This window comes from Lutra lutra, chromosome 14 (assembly GCF_902655055.1).
Source record: "Lutra lutra chromosome 14, mLutLut1.2, whole genome shotgun sequence".
Lineage (NCBI taxonomy): Eukaryota > Metazoa > Chordata > Mammalia > Carnivora > Mustelidae > Lutra > Lutra lutra.
The window spans coordinates 88,042,771-88,062,296 of NC_062291.1; the positions used below are offsets into that span (position 1 = coordinate 88,042,771).

Consider the following 19,526-nt stretch of genomic DNA (forward strand, 5'->3'; position numbering starts at 1 on the left):
TTCCTTTGGGGTTGCCGATCCAAAAATTAAGCTTAATTTAACTGGAATACTAGAGCTCTGAATTGTCCGTCTGTAAAATGGCCTTTTCCCTTCAAATCCTGTGGACTCTGGTCTGTTGTGATGTTGGAGTTTAGTTTGTTTCAGCTTCGAGGTGAAATGAGGCGTGAGAAGGCTCCTCCCACTCACGGTGCGGGTTCGGTGATGGGATTTGTACGTGTGCCCAGCTGCCCCTCTGTACCCCGACCCTAACTGAAACCGGGGGACACAGCTTGGACCCCCTCCAGTCACTCGACCCACCTGGTGGCTTCCTGGGGCCGCTGAGGTCAGCGATAGAGGAGAAGGCGGCTAGGGGCTTTTCTCCAGGGGCTCGTGAGGTCTCTTCCACTGGGGCAGGCAGCCGGCCCCACACGGTCGGTGTCCCTGTGCGCCTGGAACACAGACAAGCCACTCTGCGCTGTGGGGCGGCTAGTGTGCTGGCTGGCAGGCCGTCCCTGGAGATGGGGTAGTACAGCAGGTTCAACAATCCCCCCAGGGCCCTGGGAGGCCCAGGGTGACGTGCATACAGGGTGGCTGGGGCTGGGGGTCCTGCCCTCTGCCTGGACGCCCCCCCCCCCCCGGCGGGAGACATGAGCCTCAGGGTATTGTGGTCTTTTTATGTGAGATTTCAGCTGAGGGTCCCTAGAAAGGGAAGGAGAAAAAGAAACTAATCCTTAGTGTATGATGCAGTCTTGGGAATTAAACGTGCAAACAGGGCGCCTGGGGGCCAGGTGGCTCAGTGGGTTAAGGCTCTGCCTTCAGCTCAGGTCATGGTCCCAGGGTCCTGGGATCGAGCCCCGCATCGGGCTCTCTGCTGAACGGGGAGTCTGCTCCCTCCTCTCTCCGCCTGCCTCTCTGCCTGCTTGTGATCTCTGTCTGTCAAATAAATAAATAAATAAGCCTTTAAAAAAAGAATTAAATGTGAAAAACAAAAGCAGCATAGTAGGGTAAAAGGGGCAAGACCGGGTTTAACATGAGGTATTCGTGTTTCCCCATCCCTGAGTAACTTTTCAGTGGGCACCTTGTATCCTGTCTCTCCAGGGTACATTTTGGGCAAGATTTTCTAGGAGATGTTACTAGGTACTAGGGAGGGGATCTCGAGTCAAAGGCCTAGAGAGACGCCCCTCATCCCGCCGTGCTCTGAGACTGCCCAGGCCCTTCACGGTGAGTGACCCCGCAGGCGGTGTGCAGTGTGGCAGAAGGCTCCCAGGTATTTCCACTGGGAAAAGTGCTCATGGAGCATCTCTGAGGGCTGGGGTCCCTGCAGCACACCTCAGGGAACGCCGAGATTGGCAGTCTGAGCACCGACAATGCCCAGAGATTTCCCGGTTGTCACGGCGTCGGGAGGGAGTCCCCCTGGACTGGTGGGTAGAGAGCAGGATGCTGCTGGACGTCCCACAGGGGCAGGGCAGCCCCCAGCAGACCGTCGCCTGGCCTGGGTGTCAGTGTGCTGAGGCGGAGAACCTGGCCTGCCGTTGCGACCACGAGCCACGTGGGCAGGCAGCCGTGGCCCGCAGCGAGCGTGTGCACCTGCAGTGACATTGTCTCCTTAAAGAGGCGGCGAAGGAGGAAATTTGATGGTGTATTATGGGGATGGTCATTTCATTTTCTGCTTTTTAAATTATATATTTTTTATTTTGTTTTAAAGGCATTTGAAAACTTTGCTTTTGGAAAGAAATCCTCTCAAAATGTTGCCTGTGGAGCTGGGTAAGTGTTCAAACAATAAAATAAAAGCTGGCTTTAACCTGCTGCTTTTCAAGCTCAGGCAGCCTGTAAGTCCCAGGGGACGAGCTGGCTCCTGCTGTAACCATCCCTTCCCCTTCCGTCCTTCCCGGGCTCTCGGACAGCACAGCGCTGGACGGAAGGTACAACACAGAGGGGAGAAGTAATTACTGCGGAGGGCTGCGTAGCCAGAGCACACCTTCAGGAAAGCCGGCCCCAGCGCTGCCCTGCGCAGTGGTGCTCCCCCTCTGTCCCTCCCCCCGGGAGCCCCCGGGTCCTACAGCCTCTCCTTGCTTCCCTGGCGAGCTTGGCCACTGGCGTCTCCCTGACTGTGCACGTGTAAAGGGCCTCCTCTTGGACTTTCCGTAAGTTGACTCAGACCGGTACGGGGTACTGGGCATGTGTGGTTCGGGCTCAGCGCCGAGCTGCTGGGGTTTATGCGTGGGGAACGTATGTAAGTGTAGTGCTTTCATTTTTATTCCTTTTCCCGGCTGTATATAGTGAGGAGGACGCAGAAGATGATGTTCTCTGGTCTGCGTCTGTCTGTCTCCCGTTCTTCTGCTCTTTGCTCTATTTTGTTAGGTTTTAGTTGCTGTTCTTTTCCTAACCAATGGAGTTGCAGGCTTAGATCACTGTTTTGTTTTTTTTTTTAAAGATTTTATTTGGCAGGGGAGGGAGCACAGGTGGGAGAAGAGGCAGAGGGAGAGGGAGAAGCAGGCTCCCTGCTGAGCAGGGAGCCCCATGTGGGGCTCGATCCCAGGACCCCGGGATCATGACCTGAGCCGAAGGCAGACGCTTCACTGACTGAGCCAAATCACCGATTTTAAACCTTTCTGTCCTAATCCATGCAGTCACAACTGGTGATTTCCCCCCAGCGCTGCCTCAGCTGCCCCCACAAGCCCCCACATTGTGCATCTCCACTGTCATTCAGCACAAGATATTCTCGAATAGACTGTGACCCATGGGCTCTTCCCATTTTGCTTCATTTACACACAACGGGAGACTTTCTAATTCTCTTCCTTTGGTTGAATTGTAATTTAATAGCAGACGCTGTGTAATTTTGGCTATTCGAAACTTGTTCAGGTGTGCTTTCTGGCCCAGGCTGCATTCTGGGTGGCAGGCATCGCCTGGTGCACGAGAGAAGCGTGTGTGTGCTCACGCGGCCACGTGATGCGATGTCCCATGTATTGGGTTAGGTCGAGTTGCTTGATCCCAGCGTGCACACTGGCTCCGTCCCTTTGTGTCTGTTTATTTTGCCATTGCCCGCAGGACCGTGTTGAAATTGTGAACTATGATTGCGCATTTGTCCGCCTTTCATTTCAGATCTGTCCACTTTTACTTTATATATTTTGATACTATGTTATTGGTTGAATAGAAATCTGGGATGTTTCTATTGTTAGTTTTGTTACTCTTGTGCGTTTAGTGTTACTGGGTTGTGGTTTTCATATGCGGTTCTCTGATGGCCGGTGACGTGGACACTGTCCTATGTATTGGCCATTCAGTATGTATTAGTGATGAAGTTTTGGATCCAGGTGTGGTTCAGTGGGGTGGAGTCTGGAGCCGATGACCAAGAACGAATTCGTGAGACGTCTTTGGTGCAGAATGGTGGTTTATTAAGGCGCGGGGCCAGGACCGGTGGGCGGAAGCACTGCTGCCCTGTGACCCCGAGGACTGGCGGGTTATGTGAGGACAAAGGGCTTCAGAAGGACTGACGTACGGTAAAGAAGACTGTCAGGATGCCGGAGGCCTGGTTATTGTCAAGCCAAGCTAAGTTTTGTTTCATTTTTCTGAGGTACCGACATGAAGACAGTTGGAGTCTTCTGGAAGTTAGGTTGTTTTCAGTCACAAGGACACTGGTAAACTGAGGGAGACTCCTGTCCTGCAGGACTGTGATCTCTGCTCCTTAACCATCTGCTCTCAGTGTAGGGCAGCCGGCAGTCCCCGAGGACTGTCACAGATGTCACAGGGGGGCTGGTGTAGGCTGCCAGCTTCTGTCTTGTCCTTAGCTAGCCTTTCGCTCCCCCATCACTAGTGTGGGTCCTCCAGCCTTCTGCTTACTGTTTGTACGGCGCACGGCTTTCATTCTTTTGCTTCCAGCCTGTCTGTGTTTACAAGACATTGCTCGCGTTGTAGGGTATGGTTGGGTTCACTCTTTTATCCAGTCAGACAGTCTCTGCCTTTTTAATTTTCATGGGTTTTTTTTTTAAAGATTTGTCTATTTATTAAGAGACAGAGAAAAAGCACGCACGTGTGTATGAGCAAACGGGGAGGGGCAGAGGGAGAGGTTGACCAGCAGACTCTCTACTGAGCAGGGGGCCTGAGGCTATGACCACAGCTGAAACAAGAGTCGGCTGCCCAACCAACTGAGCCACCCAGGTGCCCCTATTTTGCCTTAATTCTTTTTTTTTTTGTAAAGATTTTATTTATTTATTTGACAGAAAGAGAGATCAGAAGCAGGCAGAGAGACAGGCAGAGAGAGAGGAGGAAGAAGGCTCCCCGCTGAGCAGAGAGCCCGATGTGGGGCTCAATCCCAGGACCCTGAGATCATGACCTGAGCCGAAGGCAGAGGCTTTAACCCACTGAGCCACCCAGGCGCCCCCCTATTTTGCCTTAATTCTTAAAGGACATTGTTGATATAGAAATATGGTTGGATTTTTTAAATTGAGGACTTTAAAGAAGTTGCACTGACTCCAGGCCTCAGAGGTCCTTCATTCTTGGTTCTCCTTTATCAACTGTGATGATTGGTTTTGGTTACTTTCAAGGTTTTCTGCAGTCAAATGCTCTACCACTGAGCTATACCCCCACTTTCAAGGTTTTCTGTATCTTCGCTTTTCAGCAGTTTGACTATGAGGTACCTGGCTGTGGTTTTCTTTCTATTTAGCCTCCTCGGAGTTCGTTGAATTTATTCAATTTTTAAATTCACGTCTCTTGCCAAATTTGGGAGATATTTTGGTCATTAAGCCTTCAAATATTTTTCTGCTCTTGGTCTCTCTTTTTACCTATTTGTTGGAATTTTTGTTATTGTTCCACAGTTCACTGACCTTTTGTACATTTTAAAGTCCACATTTTTATGCTCTTCAGAAAAGATAACATCTTCAAGTTTATGAGCCTTTCCTGTCATCTCCAACTGGCTGTGAACATTGCCTAGTAATTTTTTTCAGATACTGTATTGTCAATCTTAGAATTTTCATATTTTATTAGTTACTATTTTCTACTGAGAGTTCTTATTTTTTCATTTGATCTGAACATATTTTTCCTTTAATAATTATTTGGATTATATCTTGGATATTGTGATAGATACATTGCAGAGATTCTGGATTCTGTTATATTCCTCTTTAGAGTGTTGGTTTTTTTAAAATATGTTATGTTTTAAAATATGTTATATATGTTATGTTCCGAGGACTGAGACAGACTGCAAACTCTGTCTGTCTGGCAGAGGGCAGTAGCTGTGGCCGTGCTGTCCTACATGTGGGAAGTTCAGGACTGTGAAGACCATGTACACGGAGACAGAAGGCTCCCCTTGGCTGTCCCCTCTCTGGAGTCCAGGCCTTCACTGTTTAGCTGCTGTGGTAGCTCTACAGGCCATCCTCTGACACTGCAGGTCGTTATGACCTTAAGGGTTTCTGTCTGCTGCAGCTGCCCCGTGTAGTGCAGAAAGCGGTACAGGTACTACACTCTTTCATGTCTTTCTCTTCTTGGAGCTGCTGTTCCCCCTCTCGTTTCTGCCTGCTTTTCATTTCTGTCTTGCCCGGTTTCCACAAATGATCTCCTGCAGAGTTGATCTGATTGGAGCTGCTCCAGCACTGCTGGAAGTAGGATCCCCTCAGTGTACCACGTGCAGCGTTGCCGAGTGGTTCTCTAGGAGCCACGTGCACGTCCTTGACCGACGAGCGTCTGCAGAAACGAGTGCTCTTCCCATTGCCTCTTCCCTCCTCTGTCCTGTCGTTTTCATAGATTTTGCTTTTGTCTTGCTGTAAATCCGGCAGATAACATTCAACTGTTCATATTTATTTATATTTTCTTACATGTTTACCCTTCATTTCTCAAAGTTCCCTGCTTCCACCTGGGATGACCATCTTAGCCTGAAGATCTCTCTTTGCTATTGTCAGTTAGTCTTTTGATAATGAATTATTCAAGTTTGATTTTCTAAAAAGGCATCTTGATTTTCCCATCATTTTTGAAGAATATTTGACAGAGTATAAGAACCCAGATTTCATTTTAAAGTGTTTTTATTGTCTTCTGGCTTCTAATCTCTGTTGAGAAGTCAGCTATCAGTCTTACTGCTTTTCTTTTAAAAGGGATGTATCTCTCTTGTCTGGCTGCTGAGAATGCTTCTCTTCATGTTTAATCTTCAGCAGTTCACCTGTGAGGTGCCTGGGTGTGGCTTTCTTTGTATTTACTTTATCTGGGGCTCCCTGAGCTTCTGGAATCTGTTTATTGATGTCTTTAATCAGATTTGGAAAATCCCTGGCTGTCAACATAATTTCTGTAGATCTGGCTTCTTTCTCGTTCTCTTCTCCTCCTGGGCCTCCAATCACATGGATGTCGGGATTTTGATTCTGTCCCACATGCCTCAGATACACTCTTCTTTTCCCATCCCCTTTTCTCTTTGTTCCAGTTTGCCCAGATTCTGTCTTCTGCCGTTAAGCTCATTTGTATAGTGCAGTGGTGATGAGCTGGGCGAGAGATTGTGTGCACGACAGGGGAGTTCTGAAGTTGCGAGTTCACTTTAGTAATTGCTGCAGGCCAGCTCCGGTGAGCCGCTCTTGCTGCAGCAGGACGGTTTTGGTGAATTTGGGTCCCTTGATTGCAGGATTTTCCAGCCCTCCGAATATGTTGTTCCCTGTCGTCTGGCCTCCACTCTCTTCAGCTGGAAGTTACTTTCACTGTCGTCTTGTATGTATGTTTCTCTTGCTCTGTTTTCAAGATCGTTTACTTTTCTTTGCATTTCAGTGGTTTTAACGTTTCTAAGTGTGATTGCCTTTGGCTCATCTTACTTGATTGTTGAATGTCCTGGAAGTTACACTGTCTGTCACCCAAGCCTTTGCCCAGTGTCCTCGTGTGGCGCTCTGCTCGCCCCCCTTGTCCACTGGGGCTTGCCACGCTCCCACCAGTCAGCACACGCGCTGCTGCTCCACTGACCCCCACGCACCCCTGGTTTCACCGTTCTCCTCTCTGATCGTCAGCACGGATGCTTTTTATCTCGAGTTCGCGTGTTTCCTCTGTCATCCGTGTCTGCTGTTGGTCCCTCTGGTGCACTTTTCTTCCTGGGCTTCATATTTGCAACTCTAGGACTGCGGTTTGGTTCTTTCTTAGAATTTCTGTTTTTGTTGACATTCGAGACTTGTTGAGTCATTTTACCATGTTTTCCTCTAATTATTTAAACGTGGTTTTCTGCGTTCCTTTGAACATATTTGTGGCTCCTTCGAAGTTGTCTGCTTCCTCCAATATCCGGACTGATGTGCAGACAGTTTCTAGTGGCGGCTTGTTTCCTGAGTGTGGGTCGCAAGCGCTTTTCCTTTACATCCCCTTGAGGGGTTTTGTTACTGCGCAGCCGCTCCACGTGACGCGGTGACTTTGTGCCCCACTTCGGTTGGTTTTCCTGCGTCCCCTTGTTTGTTCACTCGCTCTTGTGGCCTGAGCTCCGTCCGTGCGGTCCGCCTTCCCTGCACGCTTTTTCAGAGTAAATTGCAGACATCTGTCCATCTGCCCCAAACCCTCAATGAGTCTTTATTTTTTTCTTTAATATGCAAACAATTTCCTCTGCCTGTCGATTCCGCGGAAGAGAGTATGAAGTTCCGGGCTTTCCCCTTGCGTGCAGGGAATGTGACCTCGCTGAAAGCATTGAACCTGAGACACTGCCCGCTGGAGTTCCCCACTCCGCTCGTGGTGCAGAAGGGACTGCGTGCGATCCTGGCCTATCTGCAGATCTATGCTGCCCAGCACTCCGCCCTCCAAGATTTAACTTCTCAAGGTTTGTGGGACAAGTACTGCAACAAACAGTGATAACACCGAAGTTAGTGCTTTTTAAAGCCAGGACCAGGGAGGCTGTCTCGTCCCTAGATGTCACAAGGAGTACACAGGGGCCTCACGTGTCCTCTGCGGGACTCACACTGTGTTCAGGCGTCTGCGCTGACCTGCCAGAGCAGTGTCTTTTCTTGGTTCTGTGTTCCTGGGTTTGCGTTCTCAGTGCCCATGATAGAGCCTGTTGGGGGATGAGGGAGCCCTGCAGTCACACTGAGATGAGGTAGAGATCAGGGAGAGTTATAACGGAATGCTTACGAAAACGTAAGTATTCCAAACGTTTACTTCGGAATATCTAAACATTTACTACTTAAAACGTGACATCTAGAACGAAGAAAGTGCATACATTTGGAACAGCCACGGTAGTTCTATATGTGATCTAGTCACACCATGTAAATAACGAGTCCACCTCGGTAACGTAAGGAACGCCCGAAGTGAGGAGACAGTGCTGTCGTGCTCAAATCATCTTCATCCAAAATCCAAACAAACGGCCCCCGCGTGCCTACTTTTAAAACACTGATTGTATTTGCAAAGTGTCTTGGTTTGAGTCCCCCAGAAGCTGCTCCCGAGTCAGGAGTCAAGGGCCAGTAACTGACTGGGGAGGAGATCCCAGAGGGCAGCGTGGAGGCTGAGGCAGGGGAGATGGGGACGGGAGGAAGCCAGCATGGCGGGGAGTGGGGCAGATATGGCCTGAACCAGTGCTTGGTCCTGCTGGCTGCCACTTGGAGCAGAAGCCCCACTGGGCCTCCACGGTCACACGTTGCCTCTTGGGTGCCGCCCACGTTGACCAGGTCAGGACTGGTGATCTACGAGGTGACACTTGTCAAGGGCCACTGCTGAACTCAGGTCCAGGAGTTCCTCCCAGCAGAGCGAGGGAGTAGGGCACGTGTGCCGCGGGACGGCACACTTGGTTGAGTCGAGGGCTTCCCCTGGGGGCGGGCGCCCAGGTCTCCAGCCCTGCGGGAAGTGAGGCCGGCAGGCTCTGGAGTGGTGAAGGCCACGGGCATGTGGTGGCGCCAGCGGTCAGCTCATGCATCTGTCTTGTCTGCTGCCAACCTGTTACCAGGAATCCTGAATCTCCTTGTTTCCCAGAGAGTACACCAGCCTGACCTCTTAATTGCGGATCAGAATCCACTGCCATCCCTCAGAAACCCAAAGCCAAGAAGGAGTCTATGTCAGCATGACCTGTGCTGACTCTCTCCGGTGAGGGTGGGGGGAGCTGCCGTGGGAGGCTGGGGTTACTCGTCCGGAGCTGGCCCAGAGCTGGCCCGTTCATGAGGGGACCTTTGAGCCTAGTCCTAAAGGCAGGAGTATTCCTGGCGAATTTTCTCACAGGTAATTTATCTAGAGATGAAAGTGTTTAAAGTCGCCAAAAGTATTCCAAAGAGAAACAGTAGGCATATGGGCTAAAAATTGGTAAGAAATAAAGATATTAAAAGATCTAGAGTAGTAGGGAAATAAGTCTGTTTCTTTGCGCAGATTTATACAGCGTGGTGGCCACGGGGCAGGGGAGCGTCCCCGCAGGGAGAGCCTCCCCCACCCGCCACCCAGACCTTCTCTGCAGGTGGAGCCTGCACCCCCCTTCCCTGCAGAGGGGGCTGGTCACTGGGTCTGTGTGGTTCTGGGGAGCTGGTGTCCAAGTCCAGCCTCCTGCAAGAATGTTGGTCCTCTTAGTGATTTCGCCAGTTACAACGATGAACCCAAGTGAGCTGCCGCAGCCCGCGTTGTATTTGTCTGAGGAGGAAGCTGTGCCCGACGAAGACGCCATTCGTTCCCGGGAGGCGACCTTTTTCCCGCCCGTCGAGAAGCTGGACCTGAGTGAGCTGAGGAGGTCCGCCGACTCCTCGGAAGACTGGCCGGGCGAGGAGGAGATCAAGCGCTTCTGGAAGCTGAGGCAGGAGATGGTGGAGCAGGAGCGAGCAGAACTGCTCGAAAACCCGCTCTTGCCGCTGGAGCCGCCCCCAAACCTCAGGGCGGCCTTAAACGCGAAGGAGAAAGCGCATTCCAGCCCGAGACCCGTGCTGAGGTAAAATTCAGAAGCTGTGGCGTGTTTTTGGATCTTTCCAGAGTTGTAATGTGATTTTGCAGTTAACTTCTCGGATGCCAGGCTGTGCCTGGCCCGCATTCATTGTGCAGTGCACGCCAAGCCTGGCTTGGCGTCGTGGTTACCCCGAGCGCGGACCCCACAGTGAGGATTACACGAGAGAAGACCCCGTGTGTGTGTGTGTGTGTGTGTCCGTGCGCACGCGAGCGTGAACATAAACGGAAAGGGAGTATTTCCCGGTGAATGTAGACCATGTGTTCCCGGGGTGGGGGGAGCCTCTCCACCGGGACAGGGATTGGGGGCGGGGGCAGGGGCCGCAGAACCCTCGTGCTTGCTCTGGCTCACGGCCCCGCACAGCTGAGCTCTGTGGACACAAGGACACGTGTCCGGCGTGTCTGTGAGGGTCCAGCTTTGTGGACGGGCTGTTTGGACGGGTGAGCGTGCGCGGTCAGGGCCGAGCCGCACGGAGAAGCGGACAGAAACCTCCATTTACTGCGCGGGGGGTGTTCGGGGTTTATCACACTGTTCTTTCCCCGGTTCTGGGGCTTGAAAACTCTGTGAGGTCTGATTAACGGGTGACCATCTCAGAAGCAGTGGAAGCATGTGAGGTGGATGCCCAGCTATGACGTGGCCTTGACAGTCCCACGCCTGCCACGTAGAAACCTCTCCCTCCCCGTCCTCCCCCGGTCACGGATCCGCTTCTGAACAAGGCCAGGAGCTCGTCCTGCTGAGTCCCGGCTGCCCGGCCCAAGCGCTCTGGGATTCTGCGGGAGTTTCAGACTCAGAGTCGGCCCGCAGCCCCTGGTGCCCAGGCTGTGGGGCCCTGGGAGGGCAGCTGCGTCACACCATCTGTCCCCCCGGCCCTGCTATACACGGTGCATGTTGTGTTCTAGCACGGGCCCTCCGAGGGCGAGTGTGCCTCGCCGGGGCTGGGACTGTAGGAGGAAGCTCCCCTCCATCAGGAGTGTCCTGCCGGCCCTGGCGCCATCGCTGCAGCGCGCTGGGCATCCCACCAGGAGGCCCCAGGAGACCAGGACTGCGGCCACCCGTGAGCACCGGGAGAAGCAGGCAGAGACAGGGCAGCGGAGACGGTGAGTGCTTGTCCGCACGGCTGTGGCCCTGCTCCCACGGGGGTCTGGGGCCAGGCCTGCTGGTGGCGACTCCTCTGGAGAAGGGCTGCCTTCTGCTCTTCGTCTGGCTTGGTCTCGGGCCGCCTTGGACACAGGCCTCGGGCCGTCATTGCCCCGTGTCCTCTCCAGCCCGCCTGCCGTCTTTTTCTCTGGCTTCTTACTCTCTCAGCCCCTCTTCCCCTCCTGCCAGTCACCTGGCTCACAGCTCACCTGGAAAGGTCCACGCTACAGATGTGCGCTCAGAGACAGCCCAGTCTTGTCCCGCCTCACGGGCCGTGTCGCTGGCTGCGGCGATCTGGTCTGCCCTGTAGGAGCCCAGCTGGGGCCTGTCCTCACGGCCGCCTCTGTCCTCCAGCTCCACCGACCACCCATCTCCCCTGAGCTCTGGGCCCCGGGAGGCCGTCCAGTGTGGACTGCGTCCGTAGGACCCCAGTGCCCCTCTCCTGGCTGGGTTTGGCCAGTGGGGGCCCCAACAGGAGACTGGAGAGGAGGGAGAGAGGGAGGTCAGGGTCCTTCTCCCCCGGCTCCTCCCTGTGAGTCTACCTGAGTCCCTCCTCCTGGGGCTTGGGGTGGCTGCGGCCTCTATTCCAGCCCCGGGGCTCCTGCTCTGGCCCTGGGGGCCACCCACCGCTGCCCTTGTGAACAGACTTTCCTCAGCCCTTAAAATCATCCCGCATGAGCATATTTTCTCTCAGGACCCTGATGGGGACAGACTTGCTGACAAACGCAGTGTGTCAGCGGTGCACCTGCCTGGTCCCCACCACAGAAGGCACCCTGTCCTGGGGATCCAGTCCCTTCTGTGGCAGGAGGGAGCACTCAGGACCTTAGAGCTGCAGGGCTCACAGGGCTCCCAGCCCTGGGCTGGGGTGACCCTCAGGGGTGTGTCTGTGCTGCACTGGGAGTCCTTGCCATCCCAGCAGGGTCACGCTGGGCCACAGGTGCCGGGGCGCCACCTGGCCTGAGCTCAGGCCATCCCCCCGAGAACCCTCAAAGAGGCCCTTGGCAGGAGTCCGGGCTCCAGGGCAGGCAGGTCCTGCTGCTTCACCCCAAGCTCACACGGCTTTGCAGGGCGGGTCTGCAGAGCTGGTACACCCGTGTCTGGGCTCGCGACGGAGCCCTCCTAGAGCAAATGCACGGACTTGACCCTGACCGCCAGGGTGCCAGCCCTCCCCTCACTGCTCCCGTTCCGTGCTGCAGGTGCGTCCCCCTCCTCCCTCACTGTGCCCCCTTTCTTAATGGCCCGTGTGGCATCTCTGCCCTTCCCCGCCCAGCCTGTGGTCCAGACGGTACACGGGACAGTGTGCAGGGTGCTGGCGCTTGGGGAAACGCTGGCCATGGCGGGATGCAGGGGGCAGGGAGTCCGCTTGCCCAACAGCATGGCGGGCTCAGGCGCTGCCCGCAGTGCCGCACTCCTCCGTGGAAAGAAGCTCTTGAATTCAGGGGCCAGGGAACGCTCTCTCCTTGGTTTCCCTGCCAGCGGCCTGAGATGATGTTCCGTGGCCTCCTTGGTGGCCGTGGGCAGAGTGCTGTCCTGTCCTGTGGCTCTGTTCGACTCAGCATGGCCTGCGGGCCACCGTCACACCACCTAAGAACCTCCCCCTGGGACCTCGGAAAGGCTGGGTCCCTTCCGTCCTATTTCTCCAAGACGCTCAGATGGAGGCCTTGTGTCCAGGGGCACAGCGAGGGGTGCGGCCGTGGATGTGGAGCAGCGGAGAGCCCGGCTCGGCTGAGGCAGGGGCTCAGGAATCCCTGGGAGGGCACAGCAGCGTGCTTGCAGGAGAGGAAGGCAGGGGACCCCCGAGCGTGCCGTGGGTGAAGCCCGGGGCCAGCGAGGACTTACTGGGACCCCGTCCCGTCCCCAGAGCAGCCTCCATAGCCGAGCCAGGGCTTGGCTTTTACGTTCAGTTCAGAAATGTCGCAAACGTCTGCTGCTCAGCCTCACCTCTGTGCTGCGGGCAGTATCACAGGGGTGCTGTTGCCGGGAGGGCCTGGTGCGGGGGCAGGGGGGTGACGGTGCAGGGGGGGTCGCTGTGCAGGGGGGCACGGGGGTGATGGTGCAGGCGCAGGGAGGGGACCATGAAGGCCTTTGACACCCGAGCTGGTAGCCAGAACCCGGCCTGTTCTCTGGGAGCAGGGTCCTGATGCCACTGCTGGCAGGGGCTGGGGGTCCTGCTTGTCCCCTTGCACGAAGCCGCAGGACAGGAGCAGACGAGCTCCTCCCATGTGTCTGGGTGGAGGGATGGGAACGGGTTTGGGGCGGAGCTCTGCTGGGGCTGTTTTGGGCTCTGCTGCTAAGGTGCCGCGTACCCCCTGCTCCAGAGACGAGCGAGCGCTGCGGGAGTTGCGGGAGCACGCCCAGACCAGGAGGACGGCGGAGGAGGCGCCGAGCGAGCCCCTGCCTCCGTGGCGGAGTCTGGTACGGGGGTCTGGGGGGGAGGGGTCCTGTCCAGCCCTGGGGCATGGTGGTCCCTGCTATGCAGACGGAGCCTGAGGCCAGAGAACAAGCAGACCTCCTGCAGGCCCTCTGACCGGACTGTGTCCTTCCCGTGTGAGGAGTCGGGTCTCTGGCCAGTGGAGGGGAGGGGACAAGTACCCCCACCCTAAGGCTGAGGCACACCACAGTGTCCTTTTGGGGGTCCTGGGCTGGGGCAGCCTGGGGATCAGGGTGGGGGGCTGCACGGCTGTCCCCTCTGTGCCTGCACGCCAGCTCCCAGGTCGTATGGGGCACACTCCCCTGAGTGCGCGTGTCTCCCCGTGTCTGCCCAGACCCCCCACGGGTCTGAACGCAGGCAGCTGGGGCACCCAGCTAGCTCCCTCCCCCGTGAGTCCCCGGGGTGGCTTCAACCCTGTCCTGTAGGAGGCGGCACCTGCTCGCGACTGCCCCATGTCTGTGCTGTCGTCCTCTGGGTGGAGGTCGCTGTGGCGGACGGCAAAGTTTTGTCCACATAGCCACCCCCACCCCAGCTCTCGCTCCCACACAGACCGCCGTCCATGGGAGGGCTGCCGGGTTTGCCGGGACAGCCTGCCCCGGCCCCGTGTCCGCCCGCCTTGCCCTTCCGGGCACATAGACCAGCTGTGTTGTCGGGTGGTTTCTACAACTGGGCTGAGGCATCGTGTCTCACCGAGAATACCACAGAGGGGCCGTCCTTTCTCTCTGGGATCCCGCACGGCGCCCTGGGGCTCATGGTGTCCATCCACCTGTTCCCCGTTTGCGGGTCTGTGTCCCCTTAGCAGCTGCCCATTGTTGGGGGACACTGGGCGGTGTGCAGAGGCATCCCCATGCCCTTCCTCCCACTGTCCTCCAGGCGGGCTCTGGTCTGCCGCAGGCGCCCCAGCTCGCACCTTCCTGCCAGGAATGTCTGTGCTGAGTGACGCCGCCTCGCCTTGCCCGTGGCCTTTGTCAGTTTAAGCGAAGCAATGGTTTGGCCCGCAAGCAGGGTAACGGGAGGACACGCATGTTTCCGAAGCCGGTGTGGTCGGGGTCCTGGATCCTGCCTGCGTGGCCCGGGCCCCAGGTCCTCAGAGCGCCAGGCGGGGGCTGGGACTGCGGCCTTTCCCACAGAATCCGCGTGCGCTCCGTTACCTGCACTCGTGCGCGGGAGACCTTTCCCGGGAGACAGCAGAGCCTTTGGTTCTCAGACTCGTCCTGGACCCAAACCCGTTGTCTACGGAAACTGTTAGAGCGACGGCAAAGCCAAAGCAACTTCGAAGGAGGCCACACTTCCCACCCTTCACCTTGTCCCCGCGCTGGGGCGGGCTGCCCTCTGCTCCTGCCCGGCGTGCACGCCTGCTGCTGTCACGGGGTCTTCGCGGTCTGCGTCCTGTCCTCTGTCCCATAAACATTCAAAACTCGTGTTCCGTCATCTTCAGAATAGACCTGCACAGGCAGACACTCTAAAGAACATCTTCAGAGCTTCGTTATTGCAAAAAGTTGGACACTTGGGAAAGCGGGGGTGTGGCCCTAAGCACCCCAGTTACGGGTTGCCCCTGCGGCTGCCGGGAAGAACGAGTTGGCCTGGTACCTACCGACTGGCGTTTCTCCGAGTTCCTACCAGTTAAAACAGCCCAGGTGGAGACAGCGGAGACTCACGCTGGTCTGTGAGAGCGTATGCTGCGGCCTGACGAGGACACGTGTGTTCCTTGTCCCCACAAGGCTGTGACACCCTGTGGGACCAGGGCTGCTGGCATGTCTTATTCATAACGAGACCCGGGGAGCACAGCTGAGTCTCTGCACGCGGGGGTCTCAGGGTGGGGCCCTAGTGGCCTGGCCCCACGACTGGTCACCGGAGTGGGGCTGCGGCTCCACGCCTGTCCCAGGGCCTCATTCTGTGCGGCGCTTCCGGAAGCTGTTGCTCAGTTAGGGCCTCTGGGACGGGCAGTGCGCATGAGCAGGTGTGTCCGAGTTCCACGAGCCACTCTGGCGAGTTCTTCACCCCGTGGGGTGGTGGGAGCCCTGCTTGGCCGGTGGTTAGCCGGCAGCATGGGGGGCAGCCTGGCCTGAGGGACCGAGCCCTGCTCCTGGGGGGCCTGCGCCACCCTCCGGGGCCGATGTCAGGATGGAGCCGGGCTGTGGGCTGCTGGCTGGAGATGTTACCCCGCGAGCTGGAAGCCGGCCCACGGTGGGCATGGAGGTAAGGGTTCCGGGAGCCGTGGGTGCCGAGCCTGGAGAAAGCGCCCAGCCACTGGCCTCAGCACAGGGCATGCTCTCGTCCGAGCTGACAGCACCGCTGCGTCCTTGCTCGCACAGGAGGCCCTCGCCTTGCCGAGGCTACAACACACTGGACCACCGTGATGGGAATTTCCAAGCACGTGGGACAGAGGGTGACACAAAGGCTGGGCGCCTCGTGGGGTTCCGCAGACCCTCTCCCCGTCCCCCGCAGCGGAGAGAGGCCCACGCGTCTCGTCATTGCCCCTGCAGACACTTAGTGTGTGTCCTTCAGGGACCAGGAAAAGCACGAGCACAACACAGGACCACTGCCAAGAGCCACTAGGAAATAAATGCTTTCAGACCACCCGCTGGTCCGCGCCCAGTGCTGCCACGTGCCGCCGGACCAGTCTGAGCTCCTGCCCTGCCCTCCCTGAGCCCCAAGACCGCTGGCTCCACTCCCAGCCCAGTGCCCGCACCCCATTGTCACCCAGGTCCTGCCCGGAAATAGGACCCTGCACATGCCCAGCTGTCCCTTCTCAGCCCCGCCCAGCGCTCCCCAGCTCTGCTGGTGGGGCGGGCCCTGCTAGCTGTGGGGTGGGAGCATTCTGGCCTCCCCCTTGCCCTGTCACGTACCCCTTCTTACCCCGACCTTGCCAAGCCCGACTGCTCCTCTGGGCTTTACCATTCACTTAGCAGGTGACCTTGAGAAGAGAGAGGCCACCCGAAGGGCCAGTACCGCCCACACTTGCCCTGGTGGTGTCCTCCACCCTCTGTGGGCCCACGTCTGCTGCTCCTAGCCTCCCAGGCACGTTGCTGTGGCACACAGACCCCTTCCTTCCACCAGCTTCCCCTGAAACCCAAGGCCGGGGTCCAGGCCGGGCAGCATTCTGCAGGGCGCCTCCCTGCCCAGGCCCTCCCTTGGTGCCCCCAGCTCCTGGAGGGAGACGTGCTCTCTGCCCCCACTAGCCCCTCTCCTGGACTCTCCCCTGACCACCTCGTTGTCGGGCCCAGCGAGAAGCAGCTGTTTTTGTTCTGCTCAGGTTGGGCGTCCCCAAGGTGCCAGCCTGTCCCTCCTCTCAAGGCTGCGGGACACTCGACACCCCATCCTTTCCTCCATTCTGGGCGCTCGGGTCCCTGCCCCCTACGGCTGCTGTGAACACGGGGGTGCAGACACCTGTTGGAGTCCCTGCACTCAGCCCTTGGGGGCGTGTGTCCACGGGAGGCGTCGCTGGAGCAGACTTCTGTAGGTTAACTCCAGTTGGAGACACGACCACCGTGACGCTCTGCGAGAAGGTCATCCCGTGCTGCAGACCTGGGAGTCACGTGGAGAAACTGAACACAATCACTGTTGCATTTTCTAGCCTGGAAACTGAGGAGTGTCTGTACGACCTGGAACGACATGAAGTTTTTGTAAATCAGAAATACAGAAGTTCTGGGACTGACGATGGAAAATTTTAGGTTCATTAAAATGATACTTCTAGATGGACTGAAATGCCGTAAAGTCCAAAGATAGAGGAACATATTTGTAACATGCCTCGAGACAAAAGTTATCTATGAAGAGTGACCACAAATAGACTTTTAAATTAAAGAATCTGGTAGAAAAGTGGGCAAGGGGCAGTCCCCAGAAGGGGAAAGCCAATGGTGGCAAGCAGGACGGAGGCTCGGCCGGCTCAGGCATCCGCGCAGACACACACGCCTGTGGATTGCGCTGTCCTCTACCAGGTGATTGCCTCCCAGTGAGAGCCAGCGCTGCGCGTCCTCCCCAAGACATGGCTACTTCAGGCTCTGTGCCGTCCTCGTGTGTCGTCGTCCTCTCACCCCGCAGAAGGGCTGAGGGCCTGCAGGGAAGGGGACGGACAGGGCACCACCCAGCCACCTTGTTTCCCACCCGGCCGCTAGTCCTTGCTCTCGGCAGAGGGCTGGGGATCTGGAAAGTCTTTTCCAGACTCTACAGAGTTTAAAACATGGCTGTGGCTTCTATCCGAGTAACGTACTTTTATGCTAAACAAAATGAAGTTGCGTGTCCGACTTTGAAAAGCACTTAGTGAATTTACGTTTGTTCTTTTCTTCCTGTTGGAATAACATTTCAGAAAGTCCTCATTTTGTGAAAGTGGGTCAGCTCCTGCTCTCCTCTCACTCCGCCCCCCTCCCCGGGGGGGTTAAGCGTCTTCTAAGGGTCAGGCATGTGACAACCAGCCAGACTAGGTGCCCGTAATCCACTTAGAGGTGCCGCGCTCGTGAGACCGCTGCGGGCACGGTCTGGGTAAGCGCTACACTGATCCCACTTAGATGCCTACTGGAGGAGGCCCCGGTAAGGCCAGAGCTCACCCTGCCCTTCTCCTCACCCCTGCACTTGCCCTGTCCTTCCCCTGCCCAACTTTCTGACGGCCAAAGGGGCATGCCTCCTCAGAGGCAGGCACACAGAAGAAGCACAAACACACGCAGGTGCACACGCAGGTACACGCACACACACACACACAGATCCCCAGGCACAGGTGCGCGCACAGCTGCACTCAGGTACACGTGCACACATGGATCCCTGGGCACAGGTGAGCACACAGGCGCAGTCAGGTACACACAGAGCTACGCAGGCAGGGGTGCGCATAGGTGTGCACACACGAGTGCACACGGGTACATGCACACACAGGTATACACACAGGTGCATGCACATGGGCGCACACACACACACACACACACACACACACACACAGGTCTATGCCCCTGTGCTGGGGAGAGATCAGTCTTGCTCTCAGACTTCACCCCCCCCCAGGAGTGGGGGAATCTTCAAGATCTCTCACTCCTCTCCACCTGTGTCCCATGGACGCTGCAGTTTTCACTTGGAATCATAGTGCGCTGTGTCCCAAGAAGCCAACACTGAAGCACTGCTCTTGGGTCTTCAACATTTATTTGTGTGGGTGCATGATGTCATTGATCTAAGAGCCGCGAACTCGTGACACGGGCTCTGCAAGGACGTGACTTCCCTTCTGTCCACCTCTCAGCAGTGGGCGAGCGCTTGCACTCACTTGAAACTCAGCAGCCGAAAACAGAGCTGCGTCCACGGGAGAGAGTTGGGGCCTTCATACACGTGACCGAACTTCGGACAGGGATTCACTTCCTGGCCCTCCTGGCATCCCCGCGCCTGCCACCTTGCTCTCCCACGGCCCGCGTCTGGCCAACCTGGGGCAGGAGTGTGTGGCGCATGGCTTCCTCGAGACACGGCTGGGCGCCTGGCTCTGTGTGGACGGCAGTGCTCCCGCAGATTCCTGAAAACATCTGATGTTTTCCCAGGTGGGCTCAAAGATTCCCTTTGCCGTGGATTTGATAGATAATGAGAAAATGCCAGCAAATCCATCTGGAAAAATGAGGTCAAGCAAAGAGAAGTCCTCAAAAGCAAGTAAAGACAAGAGGTTGGTACCCAGGGTCCAAGTTACGCAGACGCCCCCTGCCCCCCCAGTGCAGTGCTCATGGGCAGCTCCCGAGGGCCCGGCCCCCTGCCTGCTCCGGGGAGTGGGGGCGGTCCCTACGCTCCCCCGAAGGGACCAATAGCTGCTGGGGGGCCTGCATCTCTGTCGTCACCTGTGTTCACGCTTCAGCGGTGTGCTCGCTCAGCCCCGATGCCGACCTAGCGTCTGGCCCCCGGGAATGCCCGCTGAGCCTCTCACCCGTCCCCAGCTGCTGCGAGGCGCTGTTGGCATGGTGACCCACCCGAGCTAAATCTGTGTGTGCGTGTGCATTTGGCCAAGGAACCGCTCACTACTTGCCTCTGCACACGAGGCACTGAGCTGTGATTCCACCGCTCTGCACCCAGCACCACCCCCCAGGCTCGCTGGGGAGCCACGGGCAGCCGGGGACACTGCTGGGAGACCCTGGGGCTTCCGCACCATCTCCTGGGCCCCTCGTGCTTCTCCAGCTGCTCCCTTCT

General features: G+C 56.7%; 1 protein-coding gene across 1 annotated transcript in view; it reads left to right on the forward strand.

Annotated features, from left to right (window-relative positions):
• Positions 1-19,526, forward strand: part of LRRC27 (leucine rich repeat containing 27) — a 31,986-nt gene that overhangs the window by 6,391 nt on the left and 6,069 nt on the right. The window contains exons 4-9 of the mRNA XM_047701561.1: positions 1,685-1,743; positions 7,580-7,732; positions 9,457-9,808; positions 10,720-10,917; positions 13,276-13,372; positions 18,893-19,011. Coding sequence (XP_047557517.1) covers positions 1,685-1,743; positions 7,580-7,732; positions 9,457-9,808; positions 10,720-10,917; positions 13,276-13,372; positions 18,893-19,011 — 978 coding nt within the window. The remainder of the gene's footprint in view (positions 1-1,684; positions 1,744-7,579; positions 7,733-9,456; positions 9,809-10,719; positions 10,918-13,275; positions 13,373-18,892; positions 19,012-19,526) is intronic.